Here is a 25557-nt window from a genome sequence, read left to right on the forward strand (position 1 = left end):
TCACATATCTGACCATTCTCGTAGCCTTACTAGTTTTTTTTTTCCCTCCCTTAACCCTAATTCAGGCAGGATGCTTATTGACACATACATAATATTAAATCCCTGTACCTCTTGAAATGAGAAGGAAATGGGAATAGATTATGTGCTATTTGAGCAGAATGCAGTTCTGGAAGTAAGCCCTATCCCAATTCTATGTACCAGGGATAGTAACCACTAGGATGCAATTACTACTACTACACTGATTGGCCTTTATCAGTACATATCTTCATACAACATAGGACATAATTCCCATGGTTTGGCTGGAGCCACCTTACCCACAATTAAAAATAATAATAATATTTTAAAAAAAAATGGTCTGAGCCAAAGGTTGCCAATTTCAGCATTTTTGGACTATTTCTATTTAATTTCTGAATTTTTCCAGTTGTAATAAGTATGTATGTACTGGATTAACTGTATATAGTACATATATATAATAAATATCAAGAGTAGCATTTTCTATCTTAGATTAACAAGAATCTAAAGATAATGCAGTAGTAGCATTTTTTTTTTTTTACACACACACACACATATATATATATATATATATATATATATATATAAAAAAATCTCTTACTTATGTGTTTACATTATATGCCAATACACAAATGTTTAAAATATTTCATTCTCATTTATTTTACATTCAAAAGTTAATGCCTTCAGTGCTGGAGCTGATATTTGCATACTATAACTTTAATTCAGTCTTAATTACCTGGTAACAACACAAAGAACCTTAATTTAAAAAGAAGGTAACTTTTGGCTCAGCACCAGATCAGACCACAAGCAACTTTTCATTTGGGCATACATGGTTCGTATGTTTGTTATAAAGTACAGTGGATTCCGGTTATTTGGGCCACTGATTAATAGGGGCAGCCGTTTATATTTGGGGCAAATCTTAAAAAACAGAACCCAATCAAGAAAATAGCCAGGGTTTACTTCGCTTCATTGGGACAACATGCTGTTTAACTGGGGCACGAGACTGCAGCACTGAAGATTACCCTACGATTGTCTCCAACAGTACCAAGTAGTTGTCAGATTTCTGGAGGTCACAACCATAAAACAATTAGCAATCACCTGTTTATTGGGCTTTTCTGTTAGTGAAATCTATCATAAACTGATAGTAAACTCAAATCTTATTGAATTTGCGATAATACAGACAGCTGGAATTCTGTGGGTTATTACGGTGAAATGTGTTTACACTTCCATGGAATCTTCAATCATATAAAAAAAAAATAATAAATTTTCAGAATTTTCTCTTCATTCCTATTTTTAAAGCTTCGTAACTAGTTACTCCATTCTCACTTGTGCGTATAGTGTTACTTGCAATTTGTGTGTGCTGTGTTTTTTGGTATTGATTACTTATCTGTTTACTGTTTTAAATTTTAACCCCCACCCACACATGTAGAGTGAACAGAAATGTCACTTAGTTGGTATGTACATATTACAGTACGTATTAATTATTCCGATTATCATGTATATTCTTCCGAATTTCACGTATCATTTAATTTTTTAATTGGTAAGGTAATAAAGGGTAAATTTGTGCTTAATATATCTTTACTTTTATAGCCTCTGGATAATATTCCTCCTATTTTCACTAATTATAATTGCTGTTTAATAGAATTAAAATTCAATTCACAAACGTAATCACAATGACCAGTGCTTACTACACATCATAACGTGATTTGATTGTACAGCAAACCAATTGTAAAGCGGAGGTCCATTGTATTTTTAACTATTTATGTGAAACTTCAGATAATTGGGGCAGCTGCTTATTCGGGCCAAAATGCACTAATCCCGATGTGTCCGAAATAACTGGAATTGACTGTATTTGTGCAAAGCAGGGTTTAGCGTACTGGTGGCCAATAAGTGCTAATATCATTCAGGCTTGTACCTATCCTCAAGTATTCTGTACGCTCTCAATTACAAGCTAAACTTGGAGTATGTAATGACAGCCATTTATTTGAATAACATGTGATACATTAAAGTAACAGTTTATAAATTCTAAATATGTAAAACTTAAAAGCTAGCATAAAAAAAAAACTTATTTGAAAATTTTTAATTTTCAAAATTCAATTTTTATATTTATTTAAAAATTAATAAAATAATTTCAAAGTTCCACACTTTGAGTGCTGTTGCAGCTTACATAAAACCACACACAACTATTTCATGGTCTGAACTGCACTCTGTGCACAAGTCTCTCATTCACTGTTCCTAATCAACTGACAACTACTGTTATTCAAACTTCAAACTTTTATATATAAACTTGAATATGCAAGCAGTTTTTTTTTTTTTTTTTGTGATACCAGAAATCACACTGTGCATTTATTTCTCAATATGGGCTTAGCAATCAATATACTAATATTGATCACCTCAAGAAACTTTTCCAATCGCTACCAAAAAAATAAAAGAATCATAATTAGTCAGTTATGTCATTATCCATCAATAATGGAAGTTAAAAAGTTTCCCAATGTCCTATATATATTAATCATTAATATATATTATGTTAATATCACTGCTAGTACATTTTTCCCTCCCTTCTAAACATGGTACATGTTTTTTTGACATCAACAAAACACTGCTTTTCTGAGGCTACGCCAACATTTCCCATGGTCATATTAGACAACTGTATTAATCCAAATGTACTTATATAATCGCTATAATAGGTTTTTTCCATTGTTAGCCCTTTAACTTAAGGCTAACAATGCTCACAAAATTACTCCAAGTGAGAATTATATTACTATGTTACAATTGCTGGAGTAAGTTGTTCACTATTCCATCAGAATAGTGACACACACAATCTTCTACAGTGGTAGCTAATCTGCATACTTTTCTACCAACAAAGTTGTGTGGTAGATATTTTCAAAAATCCAGCAAAAGTTAGGTACCAGTGTTGCTAGATTTGAAGTTTCAATCTATAGGTTATTTATTTATTTTATTGTTTTTTTAAACTTCCCCTACTTAGTTTCATTTTGGCCTATCACTTGGCCAAAATTTGGCACATACTAGCATTGTGAATAGTGAGACTTTTGGGATAATGTGTGTCATAGCAAGAGTGACTTTTGGGGTCACGTATGGAAAAGACTGGAAACCTTCAAGAATATGATTAACAATATAACTTTTTTTTTTTTCATGCCCTCCCAATAAATTTTTTTCACTTAGTTTTCTTAGTCAATGCATTTAAAACCAATAACTAACCTTAAAAATATTAACTTACCCAGAAACTGAGTACATGATATAAAATTAAATAATTTTCATTCTTTTAGGTAAATATGGAACATAAATATGGGGTGAGAAACAGAGATACTAATGGTATTAATTATGCTAATTGCTAGAGATAAATCTTACCAGCAGAAGCACCCAAGGAAATAGCCTTGATTATGTGGCCAACCGATTTAACCCCACCATCAGCTACAATAGGAACACCAAACTTCTTGGCATATTGGGCAACTTTATACACTGCAGTAGCTTGAGGTCGACCACATGCCATCACTATTAAAAACAATTCAGGAAATCAGTGTTTCTTTTAGATCATACATTTTGCCAATACTCTAGTTAGCTAAAAGTGAAGATTTAAATCAAAGTCCAAATCCTCAAGAAAACTACTCTACAAAAATATATATTTTTTTTAAAGTATCAGTATCAACCACATATACTAAAAATAAAAAGAAGGAAAAAAAAAAAACTACCTATGTGTTTCCCTCCTCACATAGGTACGTATCCAGATGGCTGTCTAGTAATTAACAACTTGCTGGCTAAAAGAAAAAAAATTTCTTTTAGCCAGCAATCTATTCTGTAGAATAGATGTGCGGAAATCTGCCTTTAGCCAGCGGGTGGTTAATTTCTGGAACAAACTTCCATCTGTCATTGTGGAAGTTGATAGGTTAAATAAATTTAAGGGGGAACTGGACAAACATTTAGAGGGAATGGTTGTGTGATTTTATAGGCTGCCATTTTCTCACACCTCACCAGGTGAATTGCCTGTCTTTGGATCCTTGCAAGAAGCTTGGGTGTGTTTTTTTTTTTTTTTTAAGTACAGTCTGCATACTTGCAAACCATAGCATTCCAAGTGTAGTCTTACAACTGCCCTTATACAATGAGATTATAAACTCCCTATATCTACAAACAAGTGTACAATAAGACATCATAGGACATCTTTGCCACCTGTCTACACTACTTGGAAAACTATGTCCACCTATATTGTAACTCCCAAAATAACACCCAAAAGTGGGTGTTATTTTGGGGTTGCTATTCTCCAAGATTAACACCTTAGTGCATTAAAAAATAGCTTTTCTGACAATTCTTGAAGTGTATCCAAGTCCAGAAGGAACGCTTTTCATTAACCTCTCTCCTAATCTTCGCATGTCATCTGCATTTATATATACAGTAAGACCCCTGTATCCATGGAGAATATGTTCCAAGACCTACCGTGGATGGCTGAAACAGCAGATATAAGCGAACACCTGCTGACCCCATATATAACGTGATTTTCTTGAACATACATACATATAATAAAGTTTAACTGATAAATTAAACACCCAGTAAGACATTACCAACATTAAATATGGTAATAATAAAGTACAGCAGCAGACTCTCGATTTACCAGGACACTTCAAGACTCCAAATTTAAAAAAAAAAAAAAAAAAAAAAAAAAAACAGCCAGAAATCATAAAATTCAAGGAATAACCAAAATAGGTATAAACAGATATTTTGCAAGTCGTAAATAAGTGACAAGAACCAGCATTATGAGTAGTCATTGGGAGATTAGTGTACCTATTATCTTGCAACCCCTGCTGTCTTCACACCTATTGCTCAAAACAAAAAAAAGAGACCAAATGTTTAGTTTGATTTAGTGCATCACATTGATTGTTGTGTTCCATTGCACCACAAAGGACAAATTGTTTTGTTATTTATGTCAGGGATGTTGGATTTTTTTTTTTGTTTAGAAATCACAAAAATGGGCAAACTCAAGAGTTGTGCTTTCAACTTGAAATTATTCAAAATTTTGAAAACTGTGCATCCATTAAATCTCTAAAGAACCATTATAATGGTAACCAAACCTGACGTTGTAAAAAATAAAGGGAAGCTATTCGATTTAAAATCAATAGTGAAAAATAAAGGGAAGCATTGTACTGGATATGTGAGTAGTACTTGTTAAGTTTTTTTCATTTTTTTTCCGTGGTTAACCGCGGGTAACTGAATCAGCAGATATGGGGGCACAACTGTATACATATAAATGCAAAAATTTTTAAATAGATATGAGAAACAATAACAGAACAGACAGTTTCTTTTTACGAGTTACTACAAACACTATAAGTGTATTCCAGTCATAAAAAAAAAATAAGCTCAATCTAGATTTCCCAGGAATATGAAATAATTTTAATCATACCAACGACATTTTGTTTTGATATTTTATGGCAACATAGGTCATGATACGCCAAGTTCAAGATTAACTAGATAAAAAATTTGTAGATGACTTATGGATAGGCTATCAACATCAAAAATTATATAAATTAAAGCCAGATATAGCCAAAATGCATTAGAAAAAAAAAAGTAAATCTCAATAAAAATAGATAAAAAAAAACAAGTGTATAACTATTAAAAATGCAGTTACATGTGCACTCACGCACACAAATTTATCATTTTTAAAAATAAAAATGACTTCAAATATATCAATCTTTGGCAGATAAAATCTGCCAAAGTAAATCAGCCAGATTTTCTGACAAAGATGATATATCACTACTTCAGCTAATGCATGCAGGCAACTACTAATTTAGAACTGAAAAGAAACAAGCAAAAAATTGAATAAAATTACTAAAAACAATGAAGGCTATATTCAAGCATCACATTAATATGATACTCCTCCTTGAGGAAGAGTATCATATTAACGTGATGCTTGAATATGATACTCCTTGAGGAAGATCTTAATGCTTTTCCAATGAGTGCACTATTTGTGAGTCAAAGTAAAGTATATTCTATCCCTTAGAATCAGATGGAGGAAACCTAAAATGAAACCAAAAATTGGAAAATAAGGATAATGAAGCATAATTAATGGCTAGATCTGAACCAAATCAAAAACTATTGAACATAAAAACACATTCATTGCTCAGGCTTTCCAAACCTTCAACAGCAAAAGACCAATACAAGTGATAAGATTAATGAATAGCAAGCAATTTGGAAGAAATAATGAGGTAAAGATTTTATAATACTTTTTCTAACACCTTAAAAACAATGCACTATCCAATGTCATTGTGTGAAAACCCTGATGTCATCAAAAATCATTTTTTGGAACAGGATTACATAACTAATCTGTTTAAGCAAAAGGTAACATTGTAAAGCTATATTATATAAAAACACTAGAGTATCTAAACAGCAAAAACTAGCTGTGTTTAAAATTAGGAACAAAAGCTGGCCCAAGAGCTGAAATATCAAGTAACTTAATAAATTGTTTCAACTCAAGTTGAAACTACAGAAGTTAAGCGACTAAATTTCATCGCTACAATTGGGGAGAAAACAAGATCAAAAGCCTTGGAGAATCATTGTAAACAGATGAAAAGATTCTCTTCTCCTTCTTATCATTAACAAAATTACCCAATAGCCAATTTTTTAGCTTCATAAAATTTGGAATAGTCCATAGAAAAGAAAAACACAGCATCCAATGGAAATTTCTTATACAAGGTTGTTAGATTGTTTTGCATTTACACAATGAAGCCAGGGTTGAATTTCACCAGTTTTCAAAGGTGGAAAAAAAATGCTAACTCAAGACACTGCATGGAAAGAAATGAAACAACTATTTAAAAAACCAGAGTGTGTGTGTGTGAGAGAGAGAAAGAGAGAGAGAGAGAGAGAGAAAAAGAAATTTGAGAAAAACTCAACCTATGTATGCCCAATATGAAAAGGGAAGGGAGAATTTTCCTCTTTATATTCTGCAGCCCCTGCCCATAGATTATAGCAACTAATTTGAACAGTGTTCAGTTAACAATAGGCTGGGGGTTTGATCAATGGATGTTCACAACTGTGTCTATGTACATTATTACAGAACCATAATCAATTAGACAACAGCTAAATATGTCCACTCCTTTGAGTAATTTAAACCACACAACAAAGCAAAACTGAAGAGGGGAAATTAAAATTCCCTAAAATAAAAATCTTATCATTTTTAAGAGCAATAAAAATTACCTAGTCCAAAAATTTGTCTAACCATAACACACCATGAATCAGGTGGAAAATATACTATAAGAAGTACATCCCTTTTGAAAAAATTGCATTAATTAAAAGCTTTCAAATTATCATTCTTACAACCAAATGTTCAAAGATTTATAAAAGCCTAAAAATTTATAACATGTAACTTTCTTTGTGTCCTAATTTACTTTCAATATATATATAATTTTATTAAGTGATACAGTTTCAGGATAAAACTGTTGGCATGCATGGCTTTCTGTGTAGCATAGAATCACTATTTTATATATAAAATAGTGATTTTATATATAATAGTATAAAATTATATATAAAATACAAAGTATCACTATTTTATATATAAACTTATGTATATATAAACTCCAATAAACTTAGCTAACAGCACACTCTGAGAACACCAATGAAAACATGTATGAAATTATGCCTTTACTAAGTGAACTCAAAATGAAACTGCAATTTATGTGAAGCATATGATTTCAATACATGCATAAATACCTTCTTGCGTAATGCAAATAGATCCACTTCCCATTCCAACCCGCAGGCCATCTACTCCTGCATCTATTAAGTTCTTTGCTTGAGCCACAGTTACCACTAAAAATTAAATAAATAAATATATATATATAATAATTTAATAAAAACTCAAACACCATAAAAATGACTTAGTTAATTTGAAAACAAATATCAAAATAATTGTGTAAATTTAAAGATATTTTTCATTTTATCACCAATATAAGATGTATACAATTCAATACACCAATATCTACCTCAAATATGTAACTACAAGCCAGAAATTATCCTAATGAAACAGTTCCAAAAAAAAGAACCATTTCACTGCAATTTTAATTGGCAAACAGTTTCTACGGATAAATTTTTCATGTCACATCTTACTGTATGATAATTATATACATGGTCCTCCTCACACAGTCAAACATTCTTATTAGAAATGCTCATCTCTACACAGCAGTCTAAAGATTTATGAAATCTAAGTGTCCAAATATTGTCTTTTAACCCAAGAGAGGTAATAATCTGAATTATAAGGGAAAAAACCTTTCCTTGAATTCTGCTTCATGAGGGCGCTGACTCTATTTAAAAGTTACAGCTGACAGTTACACGCTCCGCAAAAACGATAAGTGTTTGCCTTTTATTTACATGATTGTTGTTTTATATTGTACTTAATACGTAGTCATATAGTTATAGTTACGCTGGTTATTTTTTATTTTAATTTAAATAAAGAGTTTTTGTGGATTTTACTTACGATAGGTAAAACCGTTATTTTTGTTCGATTTTTGTAGCCATTGTTTTTGTATATAGGGAATTCAAAGTTTTTGTAGGGAATTCAAATTTTTTAATTGAGGTAGCTCTAACGCATAATTATATAGTAATACGCTTCACTGTTTCTATTTCATAGTTTCTATTCAAATACTACTGACATTTAATTTATTGATTTTATTAATTTAAACTACCATGCCCAGAACTAGAGCAGCAAAGCAACGGGCACAAAGTGGCAGGAGTGTTGTGACTCGGGGGAGAACTGAGGGGGGCGATTCTCCAACGCGTCACAGCCTAAAAAAATGTGCAACTTGTGAAATGTTTGCCGAACTCTCTGGAACGGAACATGATATTGCCATGGGGATGTCTTTGTGTGTGCGCGATGTAAGGAGTGTAAGGAAATCAGGCGACAACTCAGCGTTGTTATGGGCCTATATGAGAGTTTGAAGGACAGGGTGGATGCCCTCGAAGGAAATAAATTGAGGGGCCCATCAAGCTCTCAGCTGCCCACATCAACGCCAGAGCTTGCACTTGGTCATCACGCAACACAGCGGCAACCCCCAAGGCAGAATGCGCTGGTCCCATAGGAACTATTAGTTGTTGGTGACTCTATTGTCAGGGAAACGGGGAACATGCTATGTAAAAAGGATAGGTGGAACAGGACCAGGGTATGTCTGCCAGGGGCAAAGGTTGATGACGTTGTAGAGCGGATATCATCTTTCAAGGGCACAAAAGGTGATATAGTTGTACACGTTGGCACTAATGATATTAAGAGTAGGAGACCGGCAGAATTACTCAACAAGTACAGGTCACTGTTGAAAAAAAGCCGAGAATTAGGGTTGAATTTGAAAGTGTCTGCAATTCTGCCCAGACACGATAGGAGGGAGTATATGATGAGAGCCTTGTCGATCAATTCGGCCCTGGAAAGATTGTGCAAGGCTCAAGAGGTAGAATTTTTTTCAGCCTGGACTGTACTTGTTAACAGGAGAGATTGCTTCTACAGGGATGGGATACACTTAAATAGAAAGGGTGCAAGAATATTTGCTGATGCTATCGAGGCAGTGTTAGGTGGGTCAGAAAACTGCTAGCTTGGGGGGATACAAAGACTAATAGTTTAACAGTAACCGCAGGCAGAGGTGAAGGTGATTCTTGCACAACTTCTATTAGAATAAGAAGCGACCTGGAGCGACGGGTGTTGGGGGTTTCAGGGACGGATGGCAGTCATCCTGGAATAGTTGGGTATATGGGATGTGTTAGGGTAACAAGGAATAGGCATAGGAGCATGTATGCTGGCATGTATACCAATGCTAGAAGTATAGTAAATAAATTTGATGAATTTGAAGTGTTGGTCAAGACATCAAAGGCGGATATTGTTGGGATAGCAGAGACGTGGTGTCACAAAGATATAAGGAATGCAGAACTGGAATTTGGGGAGTACAATGTGTACAGAAAGGATAGACAGGACAGAAAGGGAGGAGGTGTTATGCTGTTAATTAAGAAAAACATAAAATCAAAAGAAGTGCATCCGGTTGATATAGATGGACAGTGCACTGTTGAGTCAGTTTGGTGTGACATAAGCACTGCAAAAGCAAAAATAAGAGTAGGAGTGTGTTATAGGCCTAATGACTCGAATGAGTACAATGAACAATTGTACAGAGAAATAGAGTGGGCCAGTAAATCAGAATGTCTTATAATGGGGGATTTTAACTTCCCAGATATTGACTGGAACTTGTGGGTTGGTCACTCACACACTAGTCAGACTTTTGTGGATTTATTGGATGATTGTTTTCTGCAGCAGCATGTTCGAGAGGCAACCAGAGAAAGTAATACTCTTGATCTGGTTATCAGCAGTGATCATTCGTGTATTAAGAATTTGCAGATAAAGGAACCACTAGGTGGCAGTGATCACAGTGTGCTGAAGTGGGATTTACTCAAAGAGGTAACTACCGTCAGGGGTAAAGGAAAGGGTTTTTGCTTCCGTAAAGGGGAGTACAGTGGTCTCAGACAGTTTTTAAATTCTGTACAGTGGGATCGACTGACGATGTTACAAACAGTAAATTCTAAGTGGGAAGCATTCAAGGAATTAATCGTGGAAGCTACTAGACTTTTCATACCGATGAAGAAATATTGTTCAAGGTTTAGGCCTAAATGGTTATCAAATGAACTAATGAGACTCGTGACAGAGAAGAAAAATGCATGGGATGCATATAAATTATCAGGCGACGCAGAAGCCTGTAGCAGATATAAGCTAGTCTGTAATCAGGTCACAAAGGAGGTTCGGCAGGCAAAGGCGGATTACGAGAAATCTTTGGCAAAAGATGCTAAGAAAAACAGCAAGGATTTCTTTACTTATATAAACTCTAAAAGGAAGGGGCTGAATATGATTGGTCCACTTGACATCGATGGTTCGACTGTTGATGATCCTGCTCAGATAGCAAACAAACTGAATGAGTATTTTGCATCTACATTCACACGTGAGGAATCATTACAGTTTGAAAATGGAAGAAGGTTATCAAATTGTAGCAGTGTGCTTAATGATTTTGTAATAACTGAGAGCAAAGTGGAGGAGAAATTGTTGAAGTTAAACATAAGAAAGGCACCTGGGGCGGATGGGATCTATCCAGTTATATTAAAGGAGGCGGCAAAGCAACTAAGCAAACCCTTAGCCATAATTATGAGAGCATCCTTGGATTCAGGGGAGGTTCCCACGGACTGGAGATGTGCAAATGTATCCCCAATTCACAAAGGAGGTTCGAAGGGTGACACGAATAATTACAGACCAGTTAGTTTAACTTCTGTTCCGGGTAAAATAATGGAGTCACTGGTTAAAGATGCATTGCAGGATCATCTAGACAAGACTGCAGCAATAATTCAGACACAGCATGGGTTTGTTAAGGGAAAGTCTTGTCTGACAAATTTGATTGGTTATTATGATGTGGTCACAAAGGAACTGGATGCAAAAAATAATTTTGATATCATATACTTGGATTTCAGGAAAGCTTTTGACACTGTTGCTCATGGAAGACTACTGTACAAATTGGAGCAGAATGGTATTAAGGGTAAGTTGCTACAATGGATAAAAGGATGGTTAAGTGGGAGAAGACAGAGGGTGGTAATCAATGGGTGCTGCTCTTCGTGGACTAATGTTATTAGTGGAGTCCCACAGGGTTCGGTGTTGGGTCCACTGTTGTTTTGTATATTTATCAATGATATTGATGAAGGTATATCAGGCTTAATGTCGAAGTTTGCAGATGACACGAAGGTTGGCAGGGTTGTTAATGACAGTAATGGCAGTGTGCTACTGCAACAGGATCTAGATAATTTGGGCAGATGGGCTAAGAAGTGGCAACTGAAGTTTAACCTTGACAAATGCAAAGTACTGCATATGGGTAGAAGTAACCCCAGAGAAACGTACCAACTGTGTGGTACTACACTTAAGGTGGTAGAAAATGAAAAAGACCTGGGAGTAATTGTGCAGTCAGATATGAAGTTTTCTGAGCAATGTAGACAGGCTGCTAGGGCAGGTCATGGGGTTTTGTCAATGATATATAGGAATTTTGCTAGCAGGGAAAAGGAGGTGATTGTCCCTCTGTATAAGGCAATGGTCAGGCCACGCCTTGAGTACTGCGTACAGTCTGGAGGCCTCATTTTAGGAAGGATGTAGATTTGCTTGAGCGTGTACAGAGAAGAGCAACACGATTGGTGAGGGGAATGAAGGGATCCTCTTACCAAGAGAGGCTTAAGTTCTGCAAATTGCAGTGGCTGGAGACTAGGCACCTGCGCGGTGATCTGATTGAGGTCTATAAGGCCTTGAATGGGTTGAGCACGCTGAATTCTGATGGGATCCTCCCACTTGTTCAGAATACGAACCTACGGGGACATAAGTTCAAATTAAGAAAGGATAGATGTAGAATAGATGTGCGGAAATTTGCCTTTAGCCAGCGGGTGGTTAATTGCTGGAACAAACTTCCATCTGTCGTTGTGGAAGTTGATAGGTTAAATAAATTTAAGGAGGAACTGGACAGGCAATTGGAGGGTATGGTGTGATTTTTTTTTTTTTTTTTTTTTATTTTGGCTGATGCTGCATAAGCTCCTACACTTGCTTTCTTGCATCAAGTGCCACTACTACTACTACTACTATACCAAAAAATTGACCTTTTACTAATAGATTACATCACTTCTTAAATGTTTTAAATGAAAAAAAATTGAAATTTCTTTTGAAATTTCAATTTTTTTGTTTAAAATTAAAAACTTAATTCTACTGGGGGGAGGGGAAGTTACCATTATAAACATGTGCATGAACTGAATAGATTCTTCCATTTTCAAGTTCATAAAACCATTAATCATGAGAAATTTTGCATACACACACAGAAAAAGACATGTTGGTCACTTCCATATATTTCTGCTTATATATTATGTACAGCAGACTCTCGATTTACTGGGATCAGATTAACCAGACACTTCAAGACTCCAGATTTAAAAAAAAAAAAAAAAAAAAAAAATTCAACCATAAATCATAAAATTCATTAATAACTAGAATAGGTATAAACAGATGTTTTGCAAGTCGTAAATAAGCGAGAAAACGTGGTGTTACAAGTCGTCATTGGGATTAGTGTGCATTATCTTGCAACCCCTGCTGTCTTCACACATGCCACTAAAAAAAAAAAAAAAAAAAAAAAACACTCCAAATGTTTTAGTTTGTTTTAGTGCATCACGTCGATTATTGTGTTCAATCAAACTGCAAAATGACAAATTTTGTTTCGTTATGTCAGGGCAGTCAGAATTTTTTTTTTTTTTGTTTAGAAATCGCAAAAATGATTAAATTTCAATTAAACAAAAACTTGAAATTATTCAAAAGTTTGAAAACTGTGCATCCATTAAATCTGTAAGGAACCATTATAATGTTGGTGACCAAACCATACACATCACTGAAAAAAATAAAGGGAAGATATTAGATTTAAAATCTACATTGTAAAAAATAAAACATATAAAGGGAAGTATTGGATTGGGCATGCGAGTAGCACGTGGTAAGTTTTCTCTTTTTTTTTTTTTTTTTTTTTTTTTTGTAACTATTGCCATACTTTTTACATAGTTTGCTGAACATTTTTTGATACAGTAAGTCACCCGACTTACCTTACATTTATATTTTTTTATATGACTGCAAATTTCAGTGAAGGGGACACATTTCACTATAATAACTTTAAAAACACAGAATTCCAGCTATTGGTATTATCACAAATGCAATAAGATCGAGTCTACTACCTGTTTATAATAGGTTGCACTAACAGAAAAGCCCAGTAACCCAGAAAGTGCAAATTGTTTTTATTGTTTTATGGCAGTAACCTCCAGAAATGTGCTTTAGTAAAATGTGAGCTCACATGGGGTGATAATAGTGAGTTTGCCTTAACCCTGTGAAGTTCTTTTCAGAAAATTTAATTTTAACTGTTATCATGGTTCCGCCTAAGAGAATAAGTGACAGCAATACTGGTAAATCTATCAAAAAAAGGAAAGCAATAGAGTTGGATCAGAAAATTAAAATAATAAGAATGTATGAAAATGGCCAAATATCAACGTGTGTGGAATTAAGATTTGTCAGTGGCAACGGAGAACACAATAAAGGAGGACAGAATACAAGTGGCGATTGGCACCAATGAAGTCAACTACAAATTTGTATAATAACCAAGGCTACGAGATACATATCAGCTTTTACAGTACAATAATGTGCATTTTTTCTTCCTTTTATGTTTTCTTATGTGCCACTATGGCTACTTCACTGCTGTCCCCCAGATAAAGCTTTTAATTGAACTAATGAGACATATGGCAGAGAAGAAAAAATGCATAGGATACATAAATTAATGGGTGACATGGAAGCCTATGATACATATAAGCTGGTCTGTAAACAAGTCACAAAGGAGATTAGGCAGGCAAAGGCAGATTATGAGAAATCCTTGGCAAAGGATGCAAAGAAAAACAGAAAAGAGTTATTTGCCTATGTAAACTCTAGAAGGAAAGGGATGCAGATTGGTCCACTGGATATTGATGGTTCAACTGTTGATGATCCTTCTCAGGTGGCTAACAAACTAAACGAGTATTTTGCATCGACATTCACACATGAGGAGTTATTCAGGAAGGGGAATGCCAGAGGTGAAGTAAACTCTGGCAGTGAGCTAGATGTTTGTGTAATAACTGAGAGGAAAGTGGAGGAAAAGTGTTGAGGATAAACATAAAAAAGGCACCCCTGGGTGGATGGGATCACATTTGATCACACCAATTGGGGTCACATTTGCACTTCTCCAGTGTATGGGTACCTCTCTTGAGCCCAAAGGAAGTAAGCAAACCCTTAGCCATAATTATTAGAGCTTCTTTGGGCTCAAAAGGTGTACCCATACACTGGAGAAGTGCAAATGTGACCCCAATTCAAAAGGAGGATCAAAGGCTGACACAAGTAATTATAGACCTGTGAGTTTAACTTCTGTTCCAGGAAAATTAATGGAGGCACTGCAGGATCATCTTGACAGGTTATAGCTCAGACACAGCATGGTTTTGTTAAGGGAAAGTCTTGCCTGACCAATTTTGATTGGATACTATGATGCAGTCACAAAAGAACTGGATGCAGGGAATAACTCTGATATTATATATTTGGATCTTAGAAAGGCTTTTGATACTGTTGCACATGGAAGACTGCTGCACAAATTGGAGCAGTGTGGCATTGGAGGCAAATTGCTGCTATGGATAAAGGGATGGTTGAGGGGGAGAAGACAGAGTGGTAATCAATGGACACTGCTCATCGTGGACTAATGTTATTAGTGGAGTCCTTCAGGGTTCAGTGTCGGGGTCCAGTGTTGTTTTCTGTATTGATAAATGATATTGATGATGGTATATCAAGCTTAATGTCCAAGTTTGCAGATGATACAAAGGTTGGCATGGTTGTTAAGGACACTACTGACAATATGCTGCTGCAACAGGATCTGGAAAGGTTGAGCAGATGGGCTGAGAGGTAGCAAATGAAGTTTAACATTGACAAATATAAAGTACTACATATGGGAAACAGTAAACCCCAGAGCAACGTATCAACTCTGTGTTACTACACTGACAGCGGTAGAGAATGAAAAGGACCTGAGGGTAATTGTGCAGGCAGATATGAAGTTTTCTGAGCAGTGCAGATGGTCTGGAAGAGTAGCTCATGTTGTCTTGTCAATGATATACAGGAATTTTTCTAGCAGGGATAAGGAGGTGATTATTCCCTTGTATAAGGCAATGGTCAGGCCACACAGTACTGTATACAGGTCTGGAGGCCTCATTTTAAGAAGGATGTAGAGCTGTTGGAACGAGTACAAAGAAGGGCAACAAGATTAGTGAATGGAACAAAGGGTTGCTCTTACGAAGAAAGGCTTAAATTTTGCAAATTACAGTGTCTGGAGTCTAGGCACCAGCAAGGTGATCTGATAGAGGTGTATAAAGCCTTGACTGGTTTGAGCATGCTCAATGCTGATGGGATTCTTCCTCTTGCTCAGAATAATCACCTGAGAGGGCATAAATTCAAATTGAGGAAAGACATGTAGGATAGGTGTGTGGAAATTTGCCTTTAGGGTTGTTGGTAGACTTCCATCCCTTGTTGTGAAGTTGATAGCCTAAATAAATTTAAGGCTCAGCTGGACAGGTATTTCAAATGAACGGAAGGGTGAAGTGGAAGTGGTTTTCTCTTTTTTTGTTTTTTTTTGGCTGATGCTGCATAAGCTTGCTTTCTTGCATCATATGCCTCTTCTAATGCTAATGCTAAAATATATAACTAGTTTCTTCATTCTTCTGAGGATATTGTGTGGTTTTTGTAATTTTGGCATATCACGGATATAGTAGCAATATTTTATTAGCCATTCCCGACTTACGCAAGAAGTCCTGGAATGTATCTCGTACATATGTTGGAAACTTACTGTATTTTTGTATTAACCAGGAAATCAACTATCCGGGAATATTTTTTTACCATCTATCCCAGAAAAATCGAGAGTCTACTGTATATAAATAAATATGAACAGACACAAAATAATATTAGATTTCTATTTTACAATTTAGAAAACCATTAAGGGTAAGAAATTAAAATTCTGAGCAGAACTCAGGAGGTTCCACAAAAGAACAGTAACAAAAATAGTAGTGCAGAACCTGACAGGAGATTTCCACATACAATTCCAAGTAAACAGTAACTTTTCACTTCCAAAACTAACCCAATGAAACTATCTCTAGGAAGGTACAGAAATTTACAGCTACCAGCCTTCTACCAACAATTAATGTGCAATCCACATTTCAAGGTGGCAACATCAGGTCCTATACAAAATTAACCACACACACCAAGCAATTGCCAGGTATTCCTATTTCTTTCATTGTTAGACACGCACAGAAAGTGCATGGTATATTACATTAATGACTAGCATCACAAATAAAAATATAAACAAAAGATATTTATTAATAGTTAAGGTAAAGTTAAGTAATATTTGACAGGTGCTCTCAAAATATTCCAAAATGAACATTTGCAACCTTTATACAACAGTTTTGGTAAACACGGCAATTATGGCTGAAATGTTATCAGAAGCCCCCAATTTGCTTCAGTTTATCATTTTAAATGATAATTTCACCAGGTGCAAACTAATATTTAGTTGAACACCCTTTTGGCCCGATAAGAGCAGCACACCATTGAGGCATTGACAAGATCAATTTCTGAAGATAATCAACTGATAGTTTGTGGTTCCAAACAAGAATTATGGCTTCCTGAAGTCCATGAAGGGTCTTTAGTTTCTTTCTAGCAACTGCACATTCCACACTGGTGTCACTGATGCCAACAGTTCTCTATAAGATTCAGTTCCAAGCTGTTTCCTGACCAGCTAACAGTTGTAATGGACCGCACTTCCAACCATTTTTTCACTGTAACAAATGAAAACACATTACTGTCGAACCTCTAATGCAGAAATGAAGCTAAGTAACTATAGAAGTGCCTACTTACACTTTTTGCCTGATGACAAGGAGCAGAGTCGTCCTGAAAGATGCAGTTACTTAGCAGGTTGAAATGGTCTCTAACGGCTGGCACCATTTTGCCTTCCGATATAGCCAGGTATCCACTGGCATTTACAGAACCTTTTATAAACTGCAGGTGACCTACTCTGTAATATGAAATGCACCCCCATATCATTTGGCTGGTAGGGAATTTCACTGTAGACACCACAGTCTGGATGGTATTCTTCACCACATCTATGGCGAATCGTTTGTGTCCCATCAGAGCCATGCAGGTTGAATTTCTCCTCATCCGAGAAAATAACCGGGACTTCCACTGCTGGGGGGGAGGGTCCATTTGACATGCTCCTTACACCAAATTAATCTGGCCTTTTTCATTATTTTTTTGTGAGTAGGGGGCTTCTTCTTAGGACAATGGGCTACAGGTCTATTTTTGGAGAGGCGTCTTCTGACTGTTACTGCACTTGCTACCACTCCTTTATGTTTTCCCATTCTCTTTTCAGCTCAGACGAAGAATCTTTACGGTTTTTAAGGTATAAGTGCTTCAAAACGCAGTTTGAAGCACTTATTATATATAGAAGCACATCTATATATAGATGCAAACAAGAGACTTGTTTGCATCCAATTCCTCTTTTCCTATCAGCAGAACCAGTATTCTTGAGTTGGAAAGAAATCTACTCACTGTTGATCGATTACAAGACATGCTATAAGGCTAAGCAATATGACAGGAAGATCATCCTTCCTCACGTAAAGCAACAATAGCACTCTTTCTTCATGACATCAACTGCATGTAACTCTCCATCCTGACACAAGCAAGGAATGACTGCAACTCTTGCAGGGCATGCTTATATAGCTGAAATAAAGTAACAGCTGATGCAATATTATGTCATCACCTACCGTGTGTCAATCTTATCTGATGCAATCTGTAAGAAATATTGCCATATACTTACATTATTCGGACAACAATTACAATTTTAAGGGGTGATGCACTTTCTTTGAACACGTGTGTGTGTGTGTGTGTGTGTGTGTGTGTGTGTGTGTGTGTGTGTGTGTGTGTGTGTGTGTTAATAAATGTGAAAGTAAGAGTGAAGATATGAGTGAAAGTTCCACAAGATGCCAAAAGCTAGAAGGAAAAGGATAGCAGAAATATGAGCTAATGTAGGTGTTGAAAGGGAAGAGAATGTGAATATCCTATAAGTTATGATGAATTAGGCAAAATTTATAGGCTGAATTATAAGGCCAATTAAAGATTAAGGATAGTATGAATGTTCTTATCACCCTCGTATTGCACTAATAGCTTTACAAACAGGCTGGGGTCATAAAGCCCATCCTTTTAGTAAGGAACCTGGCTATGTGAGTATTAGTATAAAAAAGAGACTACTACCAAATGCATGGGTAGTGGGAAATCGAAAATAAGTGCAGTAAATGGCCGAGATCTAAATATGGAAATGCAACAGGTTGCTAAAAAGCATACAAAATAATACCTGGAATATTCAAGTAGTGCACAGTAGTGAAAGGAAGCAGGAAACGACAGTGCAAACATATGCGGTTGAAATGACAGCTGTAACTAAAGCAGTAGTATATATGGACAGTTCTTAGAGCTCATTAAATTTATAGTGATGAAGCTGACTTGAAAGAGAATTGCAAAAAATTGATAACTATTGACCTCTTTAGTTGTTTTTGATAAGTATATAGGAGATACGATAATGAAGCAACAAAGAGAAAGCATATCTATATCGGTAAACCTTGACGCACATACGTATAATAAACAAAATTTTGCAGACAGATAAATACATGGACAGGAATGTAATACTCCAAAAATGAAAGTGTAAATAGCAAAATCAAAAGGTACTGAGAACAGTATTTGAAAAAACCAACATTTAAAGAAGTAATAAAATGACTACTGAGTGTCCAGTGTGTGTGTGTGTCCATCTATACTTAGAGCAACTTCCAGTGGACAGATTTTCATGAAAATTTTATATTTGGCCCGATTTGGCCAGAGGCATTCCAAATTTCATTTAAATTGGACCAAATCCAGCAATTATTTATACAGTTGAAGCTCTTTATAGTGATCCTCTTTTTAATGTCCCAACATGTTATAACATCCCAATTGTAGTTGTCCCAGCCAATTTCTCATTAACCTAATGATGCTATTTTACATTCAGTACAACAAACTTGAAAATAAAAGGATCTCTATAATGACCATAAATTTTTACCTCAATCTGAATTTACTTTTTTTTATTACAATATTCGTTTTTAAAAATGACAAAACGCTTCAAATATATAATGAAGTAATTGCAGCCTGACTGTGAGAAACAATTTAAGATTTACCATACTCTTTTCTCGCAGTGTGGTAATGAAATGAACATCAGCTAGAAGTTCATTTTATTAGTTAGAGTGTATGTTTATTGGTTATTCGCTCCAAGAAAGTAGATAGCTTTGCCAATCGCAGATAAAGTTGGGATTTCAAGCTGCAGATATGGTGTGCATTCTAAGATATAGCTCACATCATCAAACAGTTCGGCATTCCTAAAAGTACTCTTTTCACATATTCTGAAATATCAGAAAAAGATTGAAAGTTTAGAGAAATCTGCTGCACTTCGTAAGATTCCAGCATGAAAGGCAAAGTATCCGGATCTTGAAAAGGTACTTTTGGAATGGCTAATGATGCAGGCAGAACACGTTCCTGTAGATGGTAATCTTTGAAAAGCTAACACTGAATCATTTGCACATCAAGTGGATATTGAAGAATTTAAAAGTTCAGACAGATAGTTCCAGAAATTTAAGACTCGTCATGGCCTGTCTTTCAAAAAAAAAAAAAAAAAAAGTGGCAAAAATGCAGCCAACACTACAAATGAATGGAAGGAAAATTATTCAAGAAAAACTACCAAAGAATGCTACTGAACAAAATTGTCCTGTGTCTTAAAAGCAAAAAATCAATGCGAAGTCAACACCCTACAGACAATGTATTTGTTTTAGCATGAGATGTAGGTGATGAAAAGGTGATCGCCAACTGCTTCAAACATGCTGGATTCACCTCCTTGAATGATGCAATGTGTGAAGTTTCAATGCTTCTTCCTCTATGAATTGTGAAGAACAGTCCAATGATATGGAAGAAACATCTGAGCATGTGCATCATCACCTAAACCTTACAGGAAAACTTAAGCTTCAAAGATTATGTAGAAGTGGATGCAGACACAATGTTTCAGGATATGCATGAATGAAGAGGAACTAATTGCAGCCTACTGTGGTTGAAGTTTCAAGACGTTTCAGTGAAAGATGCTCATCAAGGATTAGAACTTGTACATCAATATTTTTCAAGTGCAACCTAGCTGCAAAAGTGAAATAACTGCTATTGCACGCCTTCATAAATCTCTTTTAAAAAGTGCTCTACCATTGAAACAATGTTTTGACAGTATGAAACAATTCTCTTGTTAGGTGGTGATAAGTATATAGCAAAATTTACAATTTAATTGCAACCTCACTACACCCTACTATCAATGCAAATTTATAATCATAATATTATACTACATTGTATTAGCAGAATTACATTAAATGCTCAAGCTTTTACTTGTTTTGTTGCTAATTTTATAAACAATTGAGATAACATCCTTCCAATATAACAACCGCTTTTTCTCATTCCCTTGCCAGGTCGTTATATAGAGCTTTGACTGTACATAAAAAAAAATTAGATATTAAATGTAGTTTTAGTGCAATATAGTCAGCCTGTACATGCTTTGCATGTATTGTTATGCAAGACTCATGAATGCCATACTGCTTGTACACAATCTCAATGATGTGCATTTCCACTAACATATAGAGAGAGCGAAAAGTGAATCAAATAAAAGATTGAGAGAAAAGAAATGAATATTATACAGTCGCAATTAAACCCTCCCAATCTTTTCCAATCATGCAGTATAATTGATTATTTTCAATTATACTGCATTATTTTCAGGTTATGATAGACATCACGGCAAGATCAAATCTTCCTTATATTTCGAGGGTACAACTCGAAAACAGTGTTCACAGACCGGCCGCTATGTAGTCCACCAAACTAAACCTATTGATAACTCTCTAGGAGGAGGCTTCTAGATCAGCTAGTGTATAATCTTGCTGCCTATACTATGCCGGATCTGACTGGAGGGAGTCCGAATAATGTATATGTGAGGGGCATCATCAAGGCCATGTTATATCAAGGAGTTGGGTATATTCTTGCAATGTGTATGCCATATCAAAAAATTTCATTACTCCATACAGTATCCTTCCAGCCTTTTCTTACTATTGAATACACATCATGAATTTTCAAACTAATAGAACAAAATAATCTGTGAAAAGATCTAAAACTCCCAAACACTTCCTTGTTCGTTTCACAAATATACATGGTCTCAGATCCAATCTCAATGATGTGCATTTCCACTTACAGTCTATCAAACCCCATGTACTTTTTCTGACAGAATCCCAGTTATTGGTTGATTCAACCACTGCTCATCTCAGTTGTCCAAATTATTCACTGTATGATCCTTTTCACTTCAAATTTGTGCATGTGTCCATTTTTATATTCCCTATCAGAGTTTTAGTATTCTCCTCTTTTCAATCTCTGGCTTAAAATCTACCACATTCTGTCAAATTCATCTGTTGCCTCTATTGTTCCCCCAACTCCACTAATCACTTGGAACTGACTTTCTCTCTTTGAAACTTGACTTTCTTCAGTCGAACTTTTCTAACAGTGAGGTAATTTTCCTTGGGGAGTTTAATGTTCACAACTCTGCTAGTTTAAGTTTTTTTAGTCACACGGAACCAGCTGATCAAGATGTTGAGGCTTTTGCAATTACTAATGACCTTGCACAGATTGTTCATTTACCTACCAAAATACCAGACAATCCTAAACATGCAGCCATGCTTGATCTTTTTCTCACAAACAACCCTTTTAAGTATACGGTCAGTGGTCCTCTAGGCACATCAGATCACAACTTGGTGGTGGTCTCTTCTCCAATGGAGCCTTTCTCATGTGGCCATTCTCAACCTCTTGTTTGCCATTACAAGAATGCAAAATGGGATTATCTGAAATTTTTTTTCTTTTGCTTGGTCGGATTACCATTTCAAATCTTCTGGTGTCAACGTTTGCTCAGATTGTTTCAGTAAAATTATTCTTCCAGGAATGAAATCCTTTATTCCACACTCCAACTTAAAATCTTGTCCTTTATCTAAACCTTGGTTTTCCAATAAATGTGCTAAAGATGCTCAAGTTAAAAATGATGCATATCGCAGTTGGCTTGTATCGAATTCTCAAGGTTCGTTTTCTGCCTACACCAAAGCTTGCAACAATTGTAAAGCAGTTATTAAGCCTTGAATGGATTGAGAAAGTTTAATATTAATAGTATTCTTCCACTTGCTGAAATTACACACATGAGGAGACAAATTCAGGTTGAGAAAGGATGGTTGTAGGATGGATGTGCAGAAGTTTGCCTTCAGCCAGTGGGTGCCTGATTGTTGGAACAGGCTTCCATCTGTTGTTATGGAAGTGGATGGAGTGAATAAATTCAAGGGAGAACTAGACAAATCCTTGGAGAGTACAGACGGGTGGAATGATTTTTTGTTTTTTTTGGGCTGATGCTATGTAAGCTTGCTTTCTTGCATCATTTGCCGTTACTACTACTAAACGTATGTCATATTACCATCATCATCATCTCTGACATCTTGCAATGGTACTATTCTGAGTTCTTCAGAATTCTTCAGTTCTAACACTTTGTGGGCCATGAAAGACAAGCACAGATCAACCAATTCTTTCCTTAACACCATATTCCTACATTTACCTTGCAATTACTACTTTACATAAATTTCGTTTGCACAAATTTGCATTTTATAAATTCCATGGTGTGCCTAACAAATATGAATACTTTCCAACAATTAGTTTTTTTAGTTTTTTTTATCTATTTATCATTATTTTTTTTGCAAACAGATTCGGCAAACTTTAAAGCACCCTCTTATGATTACCTCTGCACTAAACTTTCTCAAACTAATTGTTATAATTTAAAATAGTTTTTAGGCACAGAAATTTGCAGTTAAACTTTATGGCTATTGCTAAATACATTGTCAGTATACTTTTATCTTATTACACCATTAAACCTATCACCAGCATCTTAACATAATGCTGTAAGACCGGCTTCTCCAACCTTTTTCAAGTAAATAAATAAATTTTCTATTTATACTCCGGGACGACCACACAGTCAGAGGAGTTATGATTAAAATTCAAGATGTTAAGGTTATAAAAAAAAAAAAAACCCACTATCCAGAAACAATCGTGCTTTCTTAATTTCAACTGAATAACATATTTCAAGAATACTGCTTCAATTTGGAAGTGAATACTGTACATAAGATAAGACAGAGAAGAATGCACTAAAAATGAACCAAAATATTTTTTCTATAAAGCATTTACCTGTTTAAACTTCCATATCTGAGAGTAGTAATGCCAGTTAGTAACATTAATGTTTTTAATTTGGTGACTGACTTAACATTCTAACAGAAACACCTGTTAGAACTCAATTCTAAAAAAAAAAAAGAATGGGTTGATTATTATTTAATCTTTATATAACTCACCAAAAGTTCTATAATTTTTAAATCCATACCAATGAATTATTTAGAAATCAGCAAGTTCTATAAAGAGAAAAATTATTAATTCTCAAGAACTCAATAACTAGATTTCCTTTCAAACAATTTTTTCAAGTAAAACTGCCAGAAGTGAATAAACATTTCCCATTCTGTTTAACTTAGCCTCTAAATTTACAGATATCAATCTGGTAATATACTAATTAGCATATTACTAACAAGACCAGAACAATTACCAAAAGGGCATAAAGCCTTTTCATATTCCATTTGTCTATTATTCCTTAAAATATTTTTAGAACATTATTCAAATTATCAAAAAGTTGAAAGGAAAACATGTCACACAATTTTTAAAGTAATTCTGATTATTAAGCAACTCACAAATGATAATGCATGATTACATTCTTTTAGTTGTATGCATTTTAAAATTAAAATGCATTTTCACATAAATTTTTAAATCTTACCATTGCCTCCTATCAGCTGGACTGAAGGATATTTCTCTTTAACATACTTTATCATTTCAATTTGATAGATTGAATTGCCTTGAGAAGAATCCTAAGATATCGAAGAGACAGGGTTAATGCACAACAGCTGCTTATACCTTAATATAAAACACTGCTAAAACAATTAAGAGATAAATATTCCTGTATAACAAATTGTTTACGCTGAAGAAGACAAACACAAAAACTATATAACGTGCAAATTATATTCGCGATGATGCATATCATCTGCAAGGGATTCAGATGTTTAGTAGTAAACTCAGCGACATTCAGCAATGAATGTCACTCAATTTACTACTAAACACTGAATATAATTCACCTGAGTTCACAGCTTAGAGCCATTTGTGTCAGAAGAAAATTAAGAGTAAATGTTTGAACAGTTCAGGGCAAAAGTGCTTGGAGTATCACAGGGTGTAATCAGCATATTCTAGAATTGCTTCAGAGACTGGAACAATACAAAGACAAAGCCATCAAACACCAAGTTGAAGATATCTTGCAAACACCATCAACTTTGCCACAAGATTTCCACTATTTTTCTTTCATTGCCATAAGAATTAATGACATACTAACTCAGAGACCATAGAAAATCGCTGCCAAAGGGAATAATAGCTGATGTTTCCTGTGAGGCAGGGCCCACTAAACCGGTGCTTGTGGGTGCCATGGCACCCTTCATAGAATTCCTTGGTGCCTGCTACTAAGGCTCTGGTAAGTCATTTGCTGGAAAGGTGCAGTAAGATACGATCGGATAACATTTTATACAGATTTTGTTTTCCAACTGAGTTAGTGGTAATTTGCTACTGGTGGCTTATATCAAAAGTCCATCATTAACTATATCTTTCTCCATCTTTGCCAAGACTTGTATGAACTATCTGTGAACTTCCTCATTCATTGTTATAGCATCAAACCTGTCAATGTTTTCAGTAATTTCTTCCACTAATGTGGTTTCCTGGCTTGT

The 25557-nt window shown here is 35.2% G+C and overlaps 1 protein-coding gene across 2 annotated transcripts in view; it reads right to left on the reverse strand.

Annotated features, from left to right (window-relative positions):
- Nucleotides 1-25557, reverse strand: part of ras (Inosine-5'-monophosphate dehydrogenase ras) — a 142068-nt gene that overhangs the window by 41903 nt on the left and 74608 nt on the right. For both annotated transcript variants that reach the window (XM_090385041.1, XM_090385042.1), the window contains 3 exons: nt 24567-24657; nt 7726-7821; nt 3382-3525 (listed from right to left, as the gene is read on the reverse strand). In XM_090385041.1, the coding sequence (XP_090241167.1) occupies nt 3382-3525; nt 7726-7821; nt 24567-24657 (331 nt within the window). The remainder of the gene's footprint in view (nt 1-3381; nt 3526-7725; nt 7822-24566; nt 24658-25557) is intronic.

Source organism: Mastigoproctus giganteus, chromosome 11 (assembly GCF_048544385.1).
Source record: "Mastigoproctus giganteus isolate SK-2022 chromosome 11, ASM4854438v1, whole genome shotgun sequence".
NCBI classification, from domain to species: Eukaryota; Metazoa; Arthropoda; class Arachnida; order Uropygi; family Thelyphonidae; genus Mastigoproctus; species Mastigoproctus giganteus.